This window comes from Heloderma suspectum, chromosome 2 (assembly GCF_057233095.1).
Source record: "Heloderma suspectum isolate Gila_16-S chromosome 2, 16-S_ref, whole genome shotgun sequence".
Taxonomy (NCBI): domain Eukaryota; kingdom Metazoa; phylum Chordata; class Lepidosauria; order Squamata; family Helodermatidae; genus Heloderma; species Heloderma suspectum.
In genome coordinates this window covers 311,549,227-311,569,690 of record NC_139459.1, presented here as the reverse complement: position 1 = coordinate 311,569,690, position 20,464 = coordinate 311,549,227, and the positions used below count along the sequence as shown (strand labels likewise).

At 42.6% G+C, this 20,464-nt stretch overlaps 1 protein-coding gene across 1 annotated transcript in view; it reads right to left on the bottom strand.

Annotated features, from left to right (window-relative positions):
• LOC146354975 (protein SSUH2 homolog) overlaps positions 1-13,099 on the bottom strand; it is a 33,941-nt gene extending 20,842 nt beyond the window's left edge. The window contains exons 1-5 of the mRNA XM_084832494.1: positions 13,006-13,099; positions 11,671-11,752; positions 8,312-8,441; positions 6,016-6,076; positions 1,679-1,803 (exon numbers count right to left, since the gene is read on the bottom strand). Coding sequence (XP_084688620.1) covers positions 1,679-1,803; positions 6,016-6,076; positions 8,312-8,441; positions 11,671-11,723 — 369 coding nt within the window. The 5' untranslated portion in view covers positions 11,724-11,752; positions 13,006-13,099. The remainder of the gene's footprint in view (positions 1-1,678; positions 1,804-6,015; positions 6,077-8,311; positions 8,442-11,670; positions 11,753-13,005) is intronic.
• Between the last annotated feature and the right edge of the window lie 7,365 nt (positions 13,100-20,464).

Genomic DNA, 20,464 nt, shown 5'->3' with positions numbered 1-20,464 from the left:
AGAGAGCGTTGGCTATTGGGCGGTATAGAAATAAATAAATAAATAAATAATGCCCAGGTTACATGAAGGAGCATCTGCTCCCATTTTACCTACTTGGATCCTAAGACCATCATTGGGGGCCCTCCTCTAAGTGCCCTACCAAATGAGGCAAGGTGGGTTGCTACACGAGAGAAGGCCTTTTCAGTGGTGGCATCCTATCTGTACAATGTCTTCCCCAGAGAGGCTCACATGGCACCTTATGGTCTTTGGGGCATGAAGTGAAGACCTTTTTGTTCTCCCAGGCATTTTAAGAATTGTTTTAGTACTTTTAAATCTCTGCACTGTTTTATTTGGGCGCATATCCATAGGGGCAGCCACCACTTGTTAGTCTGTTGTAGCAAAAACAACACAGAGTCTTGTGGCATCTTAAGGGCAGACTCCTGTGCATGTCTAGACAGGAAAAAGTCCAACTTTTCCCAGCAATCCCCAGCCAGCCATGGTAACAGTACGTGTTAATTAAGACAAAGGAAAGAAAATGTTCATGAAAGCCACCTACAAAATATTAACATGATCTACAGTGATGCTTAATGAAACAGATTAAGGGTGCAATCCTATCAGGATTCCCATCAGCCTCCAAGGGGGGTCCCCATCAGGGATCCTATACAGATTAAGGGTGCAATCCTATCAGGATTCCCATCAGCCTCCAAGGGAGGTCCCCATCAGGGATCCTATACAGAGTGGATGGAGTATGGAGATGATCCCTGCAGTCTGCATTTTAGCTAGATGGGCGTTTTCAGCCATCCAGCTGACGCATCAGGGAGGGGGAGGGAAGGAGGCTGGGGAAGGTTGGGAATAGTTCATATCCCTGCTTCAACAGTACCATCCCCTCCCAACCCACTGGCATGGCCACTTTCTGTCCTCTCCGAGGTCACAAAGGTGACCTCGGAGAGGCACCCAGTGTGGTTCTCTCTGTGCCAGCTGCGAGGGGGCAGGGGATGGGGCGGGGAGCTCGGACTCCTGGGTCTGAGGTCTGAGTGGTGTCTCCGACCTCGAATCCAGGAATCCAAAGTATCCTATGACCCCACCCACCCACCCCCACCCCAGACTCGGTCTCATAGGGGCTTTCTAAGAAAGTCATAAAATGAAAGTATAATAATAACACTGAAAAAACACTGGCATAACCTAGTCCAACATTTTTACTGCTGGTCCTGCACACATTATTTTTTATAGATAACATTGCATCTACATTCCAGAACTAACATCCCAGAGATGCAAGTACAATGCATTGTATACATGAGTGAAAGATAGTTCAGGTCCGTTAATGAAACTAGGTGTTATAAGGGAGCTTTGTACTCCAAAAAACAACAACCACAGCCTTACAATACTCTGAACAATAAAATACTGCTGGTGGATGGTTGAAGCCTATGTATGAAGCAAGACCACCAAAGGAGATATAGTGAATTTGGTGTCTAGCACCATCCACTCTACCCAACAACCTTGTGGTGCCCCAGAGGACCAGGGTAAGAAATACCTCAGATCATAGAAGCAGGGGTATAGGAGATAAAAAGTACTTTCAGTACTTGCACCACAATTATAACCAATTTAAACATCATTAGACAACCTTCAAGTGTTTACCCAATGCCATCTGTAAACTAAGGAGGTTAGTGTTTGGTTTTCAAACTACCAATAAACAAATGACCTTGACTGAAGAAGAGTGAGGTACACGAAACTTCTTTGTATCTTCCTGAAACATCTGTGGTACTTGGACTTTAATATCCCATGGTCGAGGACATGAACCGTTTTGTGGACCATCTACCAAAGCATCTGAGATAGGAAGAAACAACATAAATATGATCTTTTTACTACATGGTGGGTACAATCCAACACAGAGTAGAGCACACTGAACCTTATTAAATCAAAATAGTAGACAGAACTCACATCCCATTATCTTAGCAGTCACTTTTCTTAATTCTTTTGTGAAATTTATGTTTAATTTATTAGCACATTTGTTGGCATCTTTCTGATCCAGTATAATAATTTTCCTAGCATCTCCAATGTTATATAATATCTCAAGAGAATATTAATAACAATTTTATCTGCAACTCTGCATTTCCGATAAAGCTAAGTTACAGGTTTAGGTACATCTACTAAAAGATCCAAGTCCAATAACAAAGATGGAGTTTCAGAAGATGTACATGCATGGGGACCAAAAGCTGAGATTACAAATATTTAAATTGAATAAACTCTGGGATACTTCAAACTAGGGGTGTACGGATTCCCCACCGTCTGTTCCGGTGGGGAATCCGTGGGGGGGAGGCAATCCGTTCCTCCCTCTGGAATCCTCCAGAGCGGCTCCGCTCAGATTCTGGGGGGGGGAACTGGCTTGGGGGCGCTTACCTTCCCTCCTGCCAGCCAGAGCCATTCGCCTCCCCCCTTCCCTGCCAATTGCCATATCTTAAAAAAAAAAAAAAAGTGATCGGGAGGATGTGCCCATAGACTTAGACACAAATAGAGTCATGAATCTTGCTTCTAAGTCTATGTGTCCATAGGTTTATATGCAAGATCCATGGCTCTATTTTGCGTATAAGTCTATGGGCACATCCTCCCAATCGCCATTTTTTTTTTAAGACATGGCAATTCGCAGGGACAGGGAGGAGGCAAACAGCTCTGGCTGGCAAGAAGCAGCCGAGTACTGTTCCGCCTCCAGTCCTCCTGGAGCGGAGGTAAGTGGTCCCGATCCACTGTGGATTCCTGAGGCTGGATTCCAAAGAATCCAGCCTCATTTGAATCCGCAGCAGATTTCTCTGACATCCCTACTTCAAACTCAGCTGAAACACATTGTGTCAAAGAATTTAAAAGTTTCACCAAAGGAGTTAACTTGATCCAAGGTGGCAATATTATGGGAGACCCAATTTGCCTGGGGATGGGCGAACAAGTGATGTTCGAATTCACCTAGATTCTCTGAACATCAGCTCAAAGCTCGAATGGGAAAATCACGCAAAACAAATGTGGTCTAATGTGAAAGTTGTGCAAAACCCCCTCAAATTTGTGCAAATTTCCACAGTTGTGCAAATGTCCCTCATAGACTAAAGTGTGAAATTGTGCATTTTTAAAGTTGTGTGATTGCAAACTTTTTTCTTATCAAAATGTATGTATTTGCCTAGTTTTTGAACACGAGCTCCTGTTTGAGAATTTACAAACAGTTTTGGAAAACACCTCCTCCTGCTCGTGTTCAGGGTTGTGAACCAGGCGCGTTAGCATGTTTTGTGAGCAGAAATGAAATTCTCATGCAACCCTAAATTGACCACCACCACCGCAAGATTTATGGGCTATTTTTAAACTAGGGTTCGCTCACAATGTAAGCTTTGCATGGCTAAAGGCTCAAAACAATGCTTACGACCCAATACTTTCCATATATATCTTGTGGCATTAAGTGCTGGTAATAAACCAGTTCCTTGGACAAATACGGAACCTAATACTGCCCAAGATTTCAGTCGAGTCAAGCAGAACACATCTCACCATAGTAGGGAAAACTGTGACCAGATGCTGTGACCAGATGCTGTGACCAGTCTGCTATTTGTTGATGGGTAATTTCTAGGTGCCTGCTCTCCCTTCTTATGGTTCTTTATCTTTAAACCAGACTTGAACTAGACAGACCTTAAACCCAAGGGCATCTTCAAATAGAGGAAGATGTTTACTATTCTCTGTAAAGTATGGCACATAGCCATCCTAGGGGAATGGGGGGTGGGGGGAGAGCCTTAAAGGGAAATGTGCCTCCTCCATCTCAGTCTCCTTCTCCTGGGTCCATGTGTGATAGCTGGTGGTTGGGAAGAATTTCTGTCTTTTGTTTATAGAGTATGCCTGGAGCAGGATGCGGGAAGAGAAAGGCCCTTAATCCTGAGAATGAGCAACATTTTCTTCCTTCTGTGCAGTTCTACCTTTCCCATTTTTTCAGGGTTTGCCCCCTTTCAGAGTGCTATGTTTACAACACATATACTTCAGCATGCCTTGGATTCCCCTGGATATGCAGAAACTTCCATATTGTTTACATAGGGAATCAATGACAGAATTATTTTATAGCATAAAATCCATCAAAATTGAGAACTACGTGTACGCGTAGTGCCAGATTTCAGATCCTTGATTATTACATTTATTAATCTATCGAAGTTAACTTTATATAAGATTCCAAAACTGAAATAGTTGTGCACCTAGCTATTTAATTCCCTATTTAATTTCTACACTGTGTTACATTTGTCTGGTGGACCACTTAGGTCAAGATTCAGACATAATGTTTAAGTTGTGTAGGGGATTATCACATTGTGTGGAGATTATTTTGGTTGTTCCTTTGCAAACACAGCTCCTCTTCTCTAGATCAATAGGTGAATTCACTCTTTCCAGGGCTGTCCATCTGAAACCTTTGACAGCCACTGAAATTTATCGTATTGCAAGAAATTCTAGTCCTAGAGGAGAGCTACTTTTTCGAATAATAATAATGGCTGCCTCCAGCTACCAAAACACATCATAAAAGCCTTCACAAAATCATGGGGTGAGGTGGGGGGAATGAAACTAGTACTGTAAAAGAGAGTGTTTCAGCCTCTGTGCTCTCTTCAGCAACCCACAGCTGCTTCATGCAATAGGTCATGCCAATCACTTTAGTAGGAATTTATTACTTTCCTGGGAAAACTATTAAATTTCACCTTTATAATACTGATAGTCCAAGCAACCCTATTCTTATTCTTTAGGGTCTTTTGTGATTATGCCTAGGATAACTCAAAATGGCCTTTTTCTAAAGTAGCTGGGAACTTTTCTCTATTGACTCAAGGTAGAAAGCCCAACCTGACAATCTGGTGGGTATTTGAAGGAGCATATAATGCACAAAATGAACAAAGATTTTCTTAAAAGTGAAATATCAAATAGACATATGAGCATTCTGTTTCAGGGGTAAGACCCTCATCTGCTGCTGCAGTACTCAGAGCTATATGGAATTGTATATGGAAACACTGGTGTGCTTTTGCCCGCTGTTGGTGATTTGGAAGTGCTACAACATTTGGCCTGTCTGCTTCTATCCTTGGATGGGGAATTTTGTTCAAAGAAAACAAGAGCCAAGAGCTGGTTCACATCATAGTTGGGAAGGGGCAAATGGCCAGAGCAATTGACTAGGAGAGAAGTAAGACTTGGGATGGAGATGGTTCAGCACACCTGTAGCATACATTCCTCTTGCTGTTAAAGTAAGACATTCCAGCAACTCCTTGGTTTTTTTATGTGAAATGGCGGGAGGTGGGGGGAGACACATGATTAATGTTCCTATAACATTATGTTTGGCCATCACTTCATCTATCCAGCATGCATTAAAGTGAGTTCAGTTTTAGTTTCAGTTTAGTTTATTGCTTGATAGTCAACCAGGCTTTCGCATATACATCAGACTAAAACACACAGCAAGAAAGATACATAATGTAAAAAAAAAAAAGGCTAATGTAATAGTGGGAAAATATGTGATCACTTAACAAACTGTCAACAACTGATTATATACTAAAAATTATTAAATTAGATAAAATAGCTCAATGGCCTATATTATCCTCTGTCGAGATAAAATATTTCCTCTTCCCTAGAGCCAACGTAACAAATTTTGCAGTGCAGCAGGTCACAAAATATCTGTCCTGCCATAAAAATAAAATTTTGTTTAAAGAGGAGTTATCCTTAATATCAGTAAGGGGATCAAGGTATCAAGTCCTCAGATCTAGACACAAAAGAAAATGAACCAGTTCCACTACCTTCTGGCTTCTAGCTGGACAATGTCTATTTGCCCTAAGTTGGCCTCCATTACCAGCAGAAAGTGAGATCAGCAAGTGAGTACATGCTCACATTCAGTTTAATATAAACAATTGGACAATAGCATACTGACAGCTCTATTTTAGTTTGTATTCAGTTGTTGGGCTTCGAATCATATTTCGAACTGAATTAATAAACATTCCATTTTGGATTGCAGTGACTCAATTACAATCTGAACTGATTACTCATAGTCATACAATTACTTACTGGTATATGGTTCAAAAGTCCATTCACATAACCTTGTTTCATTAAAGGTCTCCAGTCGATACTGTGGAGAAACAAATCTTATTACCAAATGCTGTTTATAGAAAGTGTTGTTAGTGCTGAAAAAAGAAAATCATCTTTTCGCCTTAAGCCCTATTTCGCCAGTAGAATTTCTTGAGGCTGTTATGGGTAGTGTGTTCTAGGCTCATGGACCACATACTCCCACACCTTCTGAAAGTGGTTGGAGAGAAGCAAGCCTTCCCATTTTGACTGCATAGCCCAGTTTCTTCACCATCCCATTCTGTATGTCCCTCTTTGGGCTTTTCCTACACAGGGCTGTTAATGATCTGTATCTACTTCCAGTTTTGTTGCAGAATTGAGATACGAGCACTACACAAAGAGAGTTCCCTTTCCTGCTTTTCCACTGCATAACTTCTAGGTGGCACTGAGGTATAGCAGAATAGCACTAATACGCAAGTGAAAAAAGAAAGAAAGCATTTTCTTTCACTTTTACAAATAATACTGCATTTTCCCTGTTCTAACAATACTCACCGAAAGTGCTCTTTAGGCAAAGAAGCAAAACTGGAGGGTCACAATGTCATCTAAAGATTGCGTAAAGAACCATAAGTAGGAATGATGAGTGCATAATAAATGCCTTGTGTAGAAAAGCTTTTTTTCTCTCCTTACCCCATCCTCACTCATATTCTCTCTCTCTCTCTCTCACACACACACACATATGTGTGTGTGTGTGTGTATATATATATATATATATTCTTAATAAAAAATACTATGATAACAACTGGAACCTAGTATATGCTGTATATTCTCTTGGATTATCATTCCAGAATACCATGAATAAAGCCCTCTTTTGAACAAATGTCATCTATTTCTCTTTTCTTATAGACTTGCGAAGTTGGTTAGTTGAGCTATTAAGAAATGGTCCCAAAAGCCTATAAAACCACACTATAACTGTTGGTGATTCTGGGTTTGTTTGTTTTTAATGCATCAGTTTAAACTATCAGGTCCAAGTCCAAGGGTGAGCCCCCCACTTCCCGGCAAAATGCCATCTGGTCAAGCCCCTCTCCTGGTGGGCCTTCTGGTAGCAGCAGCAGCAGAAAGCATTTGAGAAGCCACCATATTAATTCTCCACAGTGCCCTGGAGCAATGCTACATCATGCATTCCAAGGCATTGTGGGATGTTTAAAATGGTGGCTTCCCAGACCTATGTGCAGGGTTCAGTGCTAGTGGGCCCTGCTGAGGTGCTCAGACCCCAGTAACTGCCTGAGGGAGTCTCATGCTGACACTGGGCCTGTTAAGACCTTTATTCTCTATTAGTTTTTAATAGAATTTGAACAAAACACACACATTTCTGTTTCTATCAAGGAGAAGGACTATAAGAGGAAATTGGGTCAGTAACTGAAAGGCCAGGCAACATTGTTCCACATTTTACCCTAGGGCTGCTACTTCCTGACCACTCACCATGGAAAAGTTATAATCACTAAGAGTAGAATCCAAATTGAACTGGATCAGATAACAGTCCAGCAGACCCACTCTGACATAGCATTGTTTATGTAGGACATCTACACAGGTGAACCAGCTCTTAGGAGGGTCATGTCATTTTGAGCCAAGAACCATTGATTCTGAAAACTCCATGTCCAAATATTTGTAATGAAAATACATGCTTTCAGGAAGCAGCTAGCTGTTATCCATTTCATCCTACCACTAGCATTTCACAATTGTTTGGATAAATGCCAAGTATATGTAATGCCATTTGCATAAATGGTCATTTGTTTGAACATTATTTTCAGCGGGTGAACTATTCATGATTTTGGTGTTATTAGCATTTCATAAGCTCTTGGTGTCTTTAAAATGCTTGCAATGATGCTGAACATGAAGAGAGCAATCCAGAGAAGAATTCAGCTTGCTCAGTTTTTTCCACTGCTCACCAGGACTTAAGCATATAAACCTGTTTTCATTACAGGGACTTAGCTCTTGGGTGTATGAAGTTATAATAAAGAGCAGTGCCTCTGAGCATATGCAGAATGAATATCTTTCAGTACTGACTGCCCACAACCTGTCTCCACACATTAAAAATCAGAGAGAAAGGATTTCAGGGTACAGAGCATGCCCCCCAAGCATACTTGAATCCCAGTGCCTCCTTTTACATCTGAAGTACTGCAAAAGTACCACTGAAATCAATCAAATGGATTTAAGTGCTTAACTATCTGCATAAATGCATTGATTTCACATACCTAACTTCTAATTTGCACCAGTTGGATACCCATCCAGGGATACTCACTCTGTATAACGTTTGCTGCTTCAGTTCCTGAATGACTAGTTCTCCTGCAGCTCTGTTGCCATAGCAACATTTGGAATCGACAAAGCTGAGGAGTGCATTCCTGGCCATGTCATCTGTCATTCTTGGGATTCTGAGGATTAATAGTACAGCACACATTCATTTCTAAAACATACATGAGTGGATGGATGGATGGATGGATGGATGGATGGTTGAATGAATGAATGAATGAATGAATGAATGAATGAATAAATGAATGATTGAATACCTATAGGAGTTCAGGAACTCCAGAAATACAATCAGACTGCTTGACCACAATCTCTCATAAAAATATTCAGTTATTCCAGAAACCTCTCTGTTTAAATAATCCTTCAGTGATCCTGAGTGAGGACTGGACATGTCATTATTTTTAAAAGTGATGATTTATTTATGGCCACTCTGTGCGGAAGACTTGCAAACAGGAAGTCCAATTTTTGACTGATACTTTTTGTATGCTAGGCAGGGCCCAAAGCATTTTGGATGTTTTCAGCAGCACCAGCTGTGCTCTTCAGCATGGAAGATCTCTTTTGCCTCTCCACAATGGCGTTTACATTCACTGTCTCCCTTCATGTCCTGTCCTGCAAGCTCCATTGTTTCCCTCTATCTGTTCTTCACTCTAAGCTGTGCCCCACGTCTCATTTATTTCAAACAATGGTTCATTTCTAAAAACAGAAAGAAAGAAAGAAAGAAAGAAAGAAAGAAAGAAAGAAAGAGCCAGTGACACCCTTACATGTAAAAACTGCACCTGACTTTCAGAGGAACATCAGTGTTTCCTTATACTGGGGTGGGGGGGCTCCATGAGCGATTTACTCTGAGCTGGCTGCGTTTGGAGGTTGTTAGGGATACATGATGTTGTGGCCATCCAGCAGCCACCCGGGAGCTTATCAAGGAAAAAACAGATGTCCTGAGACTGCTTAAAGTCCGATTCTTTTCCTTAAGTTGGGTTCTCCTTGGTATAGTTGCTGTGTGCCCCAACCCCCACATTTACCTCGGGTATGTTACCCCTGCCCAGGGGTATGCTTTTCACCGTGACCCCAGTCAAAGGGTGTTTCCTGTGTGTTTCCCGTCCCTGCACGAACCAATTAGTGTCTACTCAGAAGTAACTCCCATTGTGGTCAATGGGGCTTGTCCCCTGAATGCGCACATCAGAATGTACAGAGATCCCCCCCCATTGAAATAGCATATTTTAAAGAACTAATTGTCTAATTCCCTAAAGGTTGTAAATGCTTTCTCAAAGGTGCAATTCTCCCTTGTTTGGTTTATTGCCATTTGGAAGTAACTACTTCCACCTTCGATCATCCTGAACCTGTGCAGCATCAGGTTAGAAAGGGGGCTGGTTTCTCATCCATTTCCTCTCCCTGTCTCTCCCAGCACGAACATATGTGTGTCTACTCGGGAATAACTCCCATTGTGGTCAATGAGGCTTGTCCCCAAACGGCGAACTCCCGAGATTCCCATGAATCGAAATAATGCATTTAGAGAGCCTTCATGTCAAAGCTTCGAAGCTTCAATTGATCGCAGCAGGGCAGCTAGAACACAGTGTTCCATTTATGATTGTGGGGGTGGGGGGAGGGAGAAAGAGAGTGATTTCTGTGGATACAGGGGAGGAAACCTCCCACGATTTCATCAAAGGAGAAAGGGGGGAGAGCCTGGAAAGGGAGGAGCATCTCTTATTGGTTGAGTAGCCCCTGCCAGTCACATGACATTCACTCCAACCCCCCTCCCCACCCAGAAGTATGTTCTGTGAAGCAACTGTGATACACTTGCTCGTGGAGCCCTGCGCAGAGCAAAGCTGGCTCCTTGAAAAATCCAGGTAAGCCACGATTGGCTTCTCCTTCCATCTCCTTCCATTGTGATGGAGAAACCCCCAGGTCAAATGAATTGTCCATTTAGCTCAGTACTGTCTACTCAGAGTGACAGCAGCTTCTTTCTCATCACCTGCTTTCTGACCCTTTTGACTGGAGATGCCAAGAATTGAACTCGGAAGCTTCTTCATGCAAAGCAGGTGCTTTACAACTGAGCCCTCCTCCCTCCTCAGTTGGGGCTGGCTAGAATTAAGTCCTCCTGAGTTCAAAGCAATCATAGAAGTAGAGTAAGTGAGATGCAAAATAAAGATTGACCTCACGTTTCTGTAATTTACTCTGAACTGGATTGGGTTTGTTTCAGTTTTTTAAAAGGTGGTAAATTGTTACATATTTCAGTATGGAATAAAATTAGCTACCAGTGCTATAAAAATGGCAGGACTAATCCAAATGGCAATGGCAATGAAGGACTAGATCATTCTTGAAATGACACGTGACCCTTATGACATTCCGATCAGTGCTATCACAAACTTTCTTCATGCATTATTCACAAGAAGAGGGTATCATGCAAATAATGGGGAGCAGCTATGCATTTTAGGCCCCACCCTGGTGATGGCCCCACTATCTGCTGGCCTCACAACTGATATCCATGCATCAGTGTAGTCGTCTGCTGGAGCAAAGCTTTCACACAATCCCTTCCTCTCACAGAAGGTCCCTTCCTCTCTCAGAGCTTTTCTACACAAGGTATTTATTGTGTGCTCATCATTCTTCACTCATGGTTGTTTACAGGTTCTATAGATGACATCATGATGACTCTCTAGTTTCACTTGTTTTTTAAGAGCACTTTTCCAAGATTTATTTTTAGAGCAGGGAAAATGTCATAGTATTTGGGAAAGCAAAGGAAAATATGTTTTTCTACTTGTGTAACTCCAATATTCTGCTATAGCACAGCACCACCTAGAGGTTATGTAGGAGAAAAGCAGGAAAGGAAAAGGTCTTTGTGTAGAGCTTGGATCTCAATTCTACAATGAAACTGAAAGTAGATTCAGTGGATTAACAGCCTCGTGTAGAAAACCTCAGTACTGGACTAGATGGACAAATCGTTTCCTGCTTTCTTTTTTTCCTATGTCCTTTTTGACATGCTCGGTGCATGGTTAAGTTTAAAAAGTGCTGTTGTAACAGATGGCTACAAAGGCAAAAGCTTTTGCTGCTGTTTAGTAGGCTCTTGTTATTCAGATTTATTCAAACAATATTTTGAGGTGTGTCATAATGCCCTATGGCCAGTTTTCTCTTTTTGACATATAAACAGGCTATTCTGCTGGATACCCAGTAAAACAAAATCAGCCCATATTAAAAAATGTTTTAGTTTAGCCCTCTCCTATGGTCCACTGCACTGGGACAACAGTTTCTAGGATTCGGTTTGTGGGTACTAGGAGCACCTTCTTTGGGGGACAATCATGCCAGTGCTAAGACTTAATTAAGGCAACTTTCTGAGATAAGAAGCAAACAAGCATGTCTTACCTGCATTCCAGAAACACAGGGCTGTTTCTCTGTTCACTCAACTTTCGCATCATCTCTGGAGGTGGAACTAATTTTTTCCTGCCTAAGTGAAGCATTTAAAGAGAAATTATTTTTCATTTTCAGTTATTTCCTGATGGCAGTGAAGAAGAGAGAAGAACAACACAGAAAAGATGGACGGGAAAGTCCTTTATAGCACTGTTGCTCATTTCAAAATAAGAAGTGTCTCATTGCGCATTCTGTCTTTGGCATTTTCCATCTAAATGCCCCAGGAAAATTAACAAGCAGGGTATGAAAGATATATTGAACCACCACTGTTAAAATCCAGCATGTAGCAGTCAAAGATACATAATGTCTGAAAATGGAAGTATCACCTTTAGCGCATCATTATGGCTGACAGCCACTCAAACCTACAGAACAATGTGTTTAGCATGTTCAGTTCTCTGTTGGATAAGTAAAGGGTCCTTAATGGGAGTTAATGGGACATTTCTAACTTTGGACAGGGCAAGGTGACATCTTCTCCTATTGCTACAATTCTGTCCATAATCCTAGTCAAGCTGAGGGATACAGGGCCAAGCAGACAAAAATAATGAGTTTCAGTACTTGTAACTTTCTAAAACATTTTATTTGGCACAGGTCCTCTGCACTGCTAAAGGACCGGTGAAGGTGACTCAAGTATTCTAACCACAGGTAATGACTTAAAGCAGCTTTCTCCAACCTGGTGCCCTCAGGATAGTTTGGACTTCATTTCCCATCAGCCCCAGCCAACATGGCCCATGATAAGGATTATGGAGATTGTAGCCGAAAACATCTGGAGGGTATCAGGTTGGGGAAGTCTGATTTAAAGTATAGTTACTCGTGATTTACCAGCTTATTATTCCACATACTCTGTTGATTTCAATTGCACAGCTCTCTTTCGGTATAAAAATCAACATATAGTGTCCTAACCTAACTCATGCTTTGGCTCCACTGATTTCAGTTGTATTCTATTGCCATAACACTGTAAACAAGACATATGGCCTTAAGATGCCTTATATGGCTTAATTTAGCTATATAATATAGCTAATCTCCAGCGGAAATTTGGAGGGCACGGAGGGGGCTGCAAGGGGGAAGGAGAGGATGCAGAGGTCCCATTCCATATGTGGTCACCTTCCCTATGTGGAAGAATGTTGCTGGATTCAACCAAGCAACATGGGAATAAAGAAACTGAATGTGGAAACTAGCATGTAAGCAGAAATTATATTATTTTGTACTATTGTATATCTTTCCTTGGCAGCAATATATCTTTCCTTGGCAAACTGAGAATCTGTGAGGGTCATGATGGCAATGCATACTTACCATGGTCACGAAAAGTCCATTCATAATGACCCAGTGGTTCTAACACATCTGCAGGGGGTACTAAAGGACTTTCAGGCTCTGATTCCAGATCCAGGGTAGCTATTTGGACACAAATAATGGGTGGAATATGTATTCAAGCCATCATGTACTCTGCATTTTTGCATACAATAAGAACTTTGTTATTTTTTTTTTAAAAAATAGTTATTATTTTAACGTGCTTTTTATTATTTTATCCTATCTGCTGTTTACCACTTTGAAATCTTTGGATGTGGAGCAGTATATAAATATTGTAAATAAAATTAAATAAATAAATAATACAATATAATATAATATAATATAATATAATCGTAATGGAAATAGGCTATAAGAAGAGAATGTAGATTGTATTGTTGTTAAAGACGTTAGCAGTTAGTTTTTAAAAGCTAAGGCTGAGATTAATGTTTCTATATTCCAGTTATTAAAATTGGCCTCTGAGGCCAATTTTACATATACCCCATTTATTTGTCAAGACTGTTCATTATGAATATGCAAGGGGAACAAGAGTATGGTGTATGATTTTTATCTCTGGATTTGAGTGCTGAGGAAAGGATCGCTGTGTCATGCTCCTGTCTACTACTCTCACCGCGGTCCTTGCTACCTTCAGCCCTTAGTCAGGTCAGGGCTGCTTTAATCAGGTCAATGGACAGCCTGTTGTCCATTGCTTGACCCCAGGGGTCCCCAACCTTTATGGGCCCATTTGGAATTTTGAGTGTCATGGGTGCTCTCACAAAATGGCTGCCATGGGAGGGCTTACCCATTCATAAAATGGCTGCCATGGTGGGCACGGCTGGCCACAAAATATTTATTTCCCAGAAGGCAAGCTGGTGAGAGTAAAAGAAAAGTAACTTGCCCAAGAGCCTAAGTACAAAGCAGAGATAAGGTATGAGCTCCAAAACACAAAAACACTCTTTTGAACCTAAATAAGATGGCACTGGAGGACAGCACTTTGCTTTGCCTCCCAGTTAAACAAAATAATTAAAATGATCTTAAGAAATGAAATAAAAATCAGGAGGGGCAGGGAGGAGCCTGGTGGGTGCCAAGAGAGGTATCTACAGCCACATTGGTTTCCACAGGCACCATGTTGAAGACTCAGCTGTATCCCAAATTCCTCTTCTATTTCTACTTTTTAGCCCTTCAGTTTTAAAAAATTTGTCAGTGCATTTTTACTGCTTTGGACTGCTGCTGGCTTTTATCTTGCTTACTTCTCTGGTTTTATTCTATTTAAAACTTATGGTTTTATGTTTTACTATGTTATTATATTTTGTGGTATATTGTGGTTTTAAACTTTGTTTGTAAACCACCCAGAGAGCTTCAGCTAATGGGCAGTATAGAAATGCAATGCAATGCAATGCAATGCAATGCATAAATAAATATTTCACATGCAATATGCTTACAGTGTCAGTGGCACAATGCAGAGAAAATGGCAGTGGGGATGTATTCAAAGTCGGAAAGAACTGTCCAGGTGGCGTGCTGGACTTCACATCTGGAACATGATCTTATCCTGAGCAAAGTATAGAGCTATACAGTTCATGTATGCAAAGCAAAACATGGCTGCCAGTCCTGTATGTAGCTAGTTAGGGTCATACAGGATTATTAATTTTTCCAACTTCATTTTAGTAACAATGGTAACAACCATTGGGGTAATTCACATTGTCTTTTATATGTGAAAGCTCACCAGAAGTGTTTTAAAAGTAGCATAAAACTAATCGTAGGACACCAGATGTTCCTTTCTTTATGTGCTCTTCTAAAAATATACCCCTTGCTGAGCTATAACAATTGGTGCTCACGATTCTTAATGCAGGAACAATGCACTTCTTCTTAACTATCCCACCAGAGTGTTCTTTGCCATTTTGAAAGTCTGTACAAGTGTATATATATGGATCCTCCAGGAAATGCCATTTGCTAACAATGTACAATCCCAACATTACAAAAAGTGACTCAATGCCATCATTCATCAATTTGATTAAGTAAACCTTTCTGGTGAAAGCATTCACAATTCTTCAAAAAGACAAGAACAATATCTCCATTCTTCTGCCTATTGGGGAGGGGAATGAACGGCACACTAGTACATTTCTCATGATGGTGGTTGCCCTAATTTAATTTAATATTGAGGTATAGATGCAAAGGCCAAAAAGAATTATGTGATGGTGACATGCACAACTACGAAGTTATGTTATTACAGATTATTTCACCAGCCTACGGTAGAGGACACAAGTCGGTTATGCTGCGCAAGATTTTGATGGCTTAAAAAACCCAAACCCAGTGCTGGCATTAGGAGTAGGCATTGTTGGGCACCTGCTGAGGCCTACACCCCTGCAAGGGGCCAACTCCCATTCTCTGAAGCCTCCTGGCCCTGCTACTGCTGTCCCTGCCTGTTCACCTGCCCTCTCAGAGCACGCAAGCCATGACAAGAGCGATGAGATGGTGCACCATCCTCCACTCCCCTTGTGCTCTCCCTCTGGGAAGCTGTATGGATTGGAGAGGGCAAGAGAGCGGGCACTGATGCCTTGGAGAAGAAGGGGGCCTACTGAAGACACCATGCCCAAGCCCCCCCCCCCCCAGCCTGGAGCTGTCACTGTCCAAACCTTAAATCAATCTGGTCTTTTCTTAAAAGTGTGGGACTCAGAACTGGTTCCTATTTGTGTGAGCCCAATTAGACCATAGGTTTTTAGTGGGCTGCTCTAATCATCCCCTTTGGCTACTGGTGGTACAGCATTATGTCCCCCACTAGACATGTGGGAACAAGAACTGAGACAGAGTTTTCTTTACCACTGCGTAACCAGAGCCAGGTTTAGACTATCTGAGGTTATAGCAAAGAGATTTCAAGGCAAATGCTAGTCAAAGGCAGCACCTCTCATTGAATATATTTATGAAATGTCTGCTTGTAGAGTGCTCTGAAGAGACCTGCTGCTGCTTGCTAGTATGGATGGGGGATTACAGCAGGGAGGATGGTGGCAGCAGGGATCAATGGGAGGTGAGCAGCTTCAGGAGCTTGGAGTGCCGCATGGGCCCCCTGGAACCCTGTGGAGCCTGGAACCCTCCCCGCCAGAAGTGGTGGCCGCCACCAAAATTCCATTGTTTCTGCTGGGAAACAAGATGCTCACACACCTTGTTTCCCAGCAGAGCTGGGCTCTCGACACCTGTTTGGCAGGCTGCCAGGGGTCCGATTCTGCTGGAAAACAAGGCCTGCACCCGCTGTGTGCCTCCTTCCCCAGATTTCAGGGGTGGGCGCCAACAGTGGTGGCAGCAGGGACCAGGTGCAGGCTGCACAAATGGCTGTCTTGGGCTGCATGCAGCCACTGGGCCACGTGTTGCTCACCTCTGACTGCTAGGCAGGCGGTCCTCTAACCACAGGTATCATTGACACAGCCAGCATCAGCCGCCTCTTGGACTCTGCATGCAAACCCTGCACACATTTAGACCACACGCATGGCGGAATGATGTTACTATGACCTGGTTTCAGTAGACCAGCCTGGGGCCCTCCAGATGTACTTCAACTCCCCGCAGTCCCAGCCAGCCTTGTCAATGGTCAGGAATGTTGGGACTTGTAGTCCAAACCATTTGGTTGGAACCAGGTTGGGGAAGGCTGTTTTGGAATGAGAAATGAATAATAAAAATAGAAAACTGCATCCCGTTGCATGTACAGGGAAGAGTTTGCTGGCAGCATATAAACTGGCCCCACAATTAATTTGAAGACTCCAAGAAGCTCCTTCCGATGCACCTTTTCTGGCTGTAACTGCTGCTTTCTCTCCTTTCCACTTGCAAGGCAAGTTTGGGAAAGGGGGTGGAGAGAGAGAGAGAGGAAACTGATGTCAGGCAAGGCTAGCATGGTCATATGTCCTCTTTTACAGAGGACCATCCTCTCTTTGAAAGCAGACTCTGTTTTAAGGGCAATCCTGTCCAATTCCAGCTTAAAGATAACAAACCAGAAGAAGTGTTGCCCATCAACACTTAGGACCTGAACAGCAGATAGAACAGGCAGGCACACCAGTCACCTGAACACAGTCTTCCACACTATGGTGAGATGGACTGTCTTTCTGTTTAAATTATAATAATTATTTCTGCATTTGCATCTATACATATAAATCAGCATGTGCAATTAAGGGAATTGCTATTCTCTTTTTGGTGATTCATAAGTGGCCAGCCTAGGGACAGCTAATAAATATATGAGCAATTAGAAGTTGAGCTGACCTTAGGACTGGAGTTTGGATCGGCTCGTAACTAGTGTAGCTTTCCCAAAGTAGAACAGCTCATTTCTAGACTCCCCTTGTTCTGCAATTTGGTGCCACATCAGCTTGGAATCCACTACAAAAGAGGCATCCACATGCAGAATTGCTTTGTAAAGTCATCACCAAAGATGGCCAGACATTCAGGGTTAGGGAACTAGACTGTAAGAGTCCCATAACTGCCTGAAACAGTTGGAACACTGAGGAAGCAGCAGCAACAGTGGTGGTGAAAGAAACTTCTTTAGTTGCATTGCCCTGGTCCCAGCCTTCTATGTACTATCATCATCACCATCATTTCTATACTGTCCAAATTATATTATTAACTTTTCTATATTGTCCAAAAGCCAGAGCTCTTGGGGTGGTTTACAAAAAATACAATATAAAACATAACAAAAAAAACCCCATTTACATACAAAACCATTTAAAACACTCAACAATAGAAATCCCAGGACTGGTTAAACCCTTATCTTATGGTGTCAAATGCCTGGGAGTAGAGGAAAGTCTTCACCTGGCACTGAAAGGATGACCATGTTGGCACCAGGCAGACCTCAGTGGGGAGAACCTTCCACAGTGTTCAGTTGGATTGGGGTGAAGTTCTACACCCTTGCATCCTATCTATTATTTCATAATTTTCAGCTTCTTTGCCTACCAAAGGGCTGGTTGGTGTCAAAGAGCCAGTTCATGCACTCACATGGATGTTGATCCTGTTATAGTGATAAAGTAGCATATATGTGTTGCCTTCTCCACCGTGCATATAAGATAATGTGTGACAGAGGGCCTTGTACCTACAGCCATAAATGTGCAGGCCCCATTTGTGTGATTTCCCCCCCTGCTCAAAACAAAGAGGGAGGGTACATTTCACAGATGAAAAGTGGGGTCCTCTTGCATAGTTGTAATATCCCTATTCTTACAGCAAGGGTCGCTGCCTAAACCCTTCACTTAAGACATCACTAAAAGCTCTTTTCTACTTAAAAGAAAAACTTTAAGGGTGCAATCCTATGGATGTTTAGACAGAGAGGTTAGAATCATAGAATCATAGAATAGTAGGGTTGGAAGGGGCCTACAAGGCCATCGAGTCCAACCCCCTGCTCAGTGCAGGAATCCAAGTCAGAGCATCCCTGACAAATGGCTGTCCAGCCTCGTCTTGAAGGCCTCCAGTGTGGGAGAGCCCACCACCTCCCCAGGTAATTGGTTCCATTGCCGTATTGCTCTGACACTCAGGAAGTTTTTCCTGATGTTCAGTCGGAATCTGGCTTCCTGTAACTTGAGCCCATTATTCCGTGTCCTGCACTCTGGGATGATCAAGAAGAGATCCTGGCCTTCCTCTCTGTGACAGCCTTTCAAGTACTTGAAGAGCGCTATCATATCTCCCCTCAGTCTTCTCTTCTCAAGGCTAAACATGCCCACTTCTTTCAGTCTCTCTTCATAGGGCTTTGTTTCCAGTCCCCTGATCATCTTTGTTGCCCTCCTTTGAACCCTCTCCAGCTTGTCTGCATCCTTCTTAAAGTGTGGTGCCCAGAACTGGACACAGTACTCCAGATGAGGCCTAACCAGTGCTGAGTAGAGGGGAACTAGCACTTCCCGGGATTTGGAAGCGATGCTTCTATGAATGCAGCCCAAAATAGCATTTGCCTTTTTTGCAGCCACATCACATTGTTGGCTCATATTCAGCTTGTGATCGACGACAATTCCAAGATCCTTCTTGCTCGTAGTGTGGTTGAGCCACGTATCCCCCATCTTGTAACTGTGCATTTGGTTTCTTTTTCCTAGGTGCAGAACTTGGCATTTGTCCCTATTAAATGCCATTCTGTTGTTTTCTGCCCAGCACTCCAGTCTATCCAGATCACTTTGAATTTTGTTTCTGTCTTCCAAAGTATTAGCTATCCCTCCCAATTTTGTGTCATCTGCAAATTTGATCAGCATTCCCTGCACCTCCTCCTCCAAGTCATTAATAAAAATATTGAAGAGCACTGGGCCCAGGACTGAGCCCTGCGGTACCCCACTCGTTACCTCTCCCCAGCTTGAGAAGGTCCCATTGATAAGCACTCTTTGAGTCCGATTCTGTAGCCAACTGTGGATCCACCGGATCGTTGTTTCATCTAGCCCACTTTGAGCTAGTTTGCTCATCAGGATATCATGGGGCACTTTGTCGAAAGCTTTGCTGAAGTCGAGGTATATGATGTCTACAGCATTCCCACGGTCTACAAGGGAGGTGACTTGATCAAAAAATGAGATCAGATTTGTCTGGCAGGACTTGTTTTTGACAAATCCATGTTGGCTTCGAGTAATCACGGCATTGTTGTCAAGGTGCTTCCAGATGGATTGCTTTATGATCTGCTCCAGAATTTTCCCAGGGATTGATGTCAGACTGACTGGTCTGTAGTTCCCAGGTTCCTCCTTTTTACCCTTTTTGAAGATAGGGACAACGTTAGCCCTCCTCCAGTCATCTGGCACTTCCCCGGTCCTCCATGATTTCTCAAAGAGAATAGACAGCGGTTCTGAGAGTTCTTCTGCCAGTTCCTTTATGACTCTAGGATGCAGTTCATCTGGCCCTGGAGATTTGAACTCATTCAAAGTAATGAGGTGTTCCTTGACCATATGCCTGTCGATCTCAAGCTGCAATCCTGCCCCTTCAGCCTGTACTTCGCCTTTGCCAGGGGGGTCATAGACCCTCTTTTGGGAGAAGACTGAGCCAAAGTAGGAATTGAGCACCTCTGCCTTTTCTTTGTCCTCTGTTATCATTTTGCCATCCTTATTTAATAGCTGAACAACCATTTCTTTCCTCTGCCTTTTACTATGCACGTAGCTGAAGAAAGCCTTTTTGTTGTTTTTAGCATCCCTCGCTAACCTCACCTCGTTCTCCGCTTTAGCCTTCCTGACGCCATCCCTGCAATTCTGTGCTACCTGCCTGTACTCTTCCTTTGTTACTTGGCCTTCTTTCCACTTCCTATATGTGTCCTTTTTTGTTTTCAGGTCATCCCTAAGCTTTTTGTGAAGCCACATTGGCTTCTTCTGTTGTCTTCCACCTTTTCTTCTTGTTGGAATTGTTTGTGATTGTGCCTTGAGAATTTCCTTTTTTAAAAGTTCCCACCCATCTTGGACTCCTTTTCTCGCTAGCATTGCTTGCCATGGGACCTTACTGATCATTGTTCTGAGTTTATTAAAATCAGCTTTCCTAAAATCCAGGGTACGCG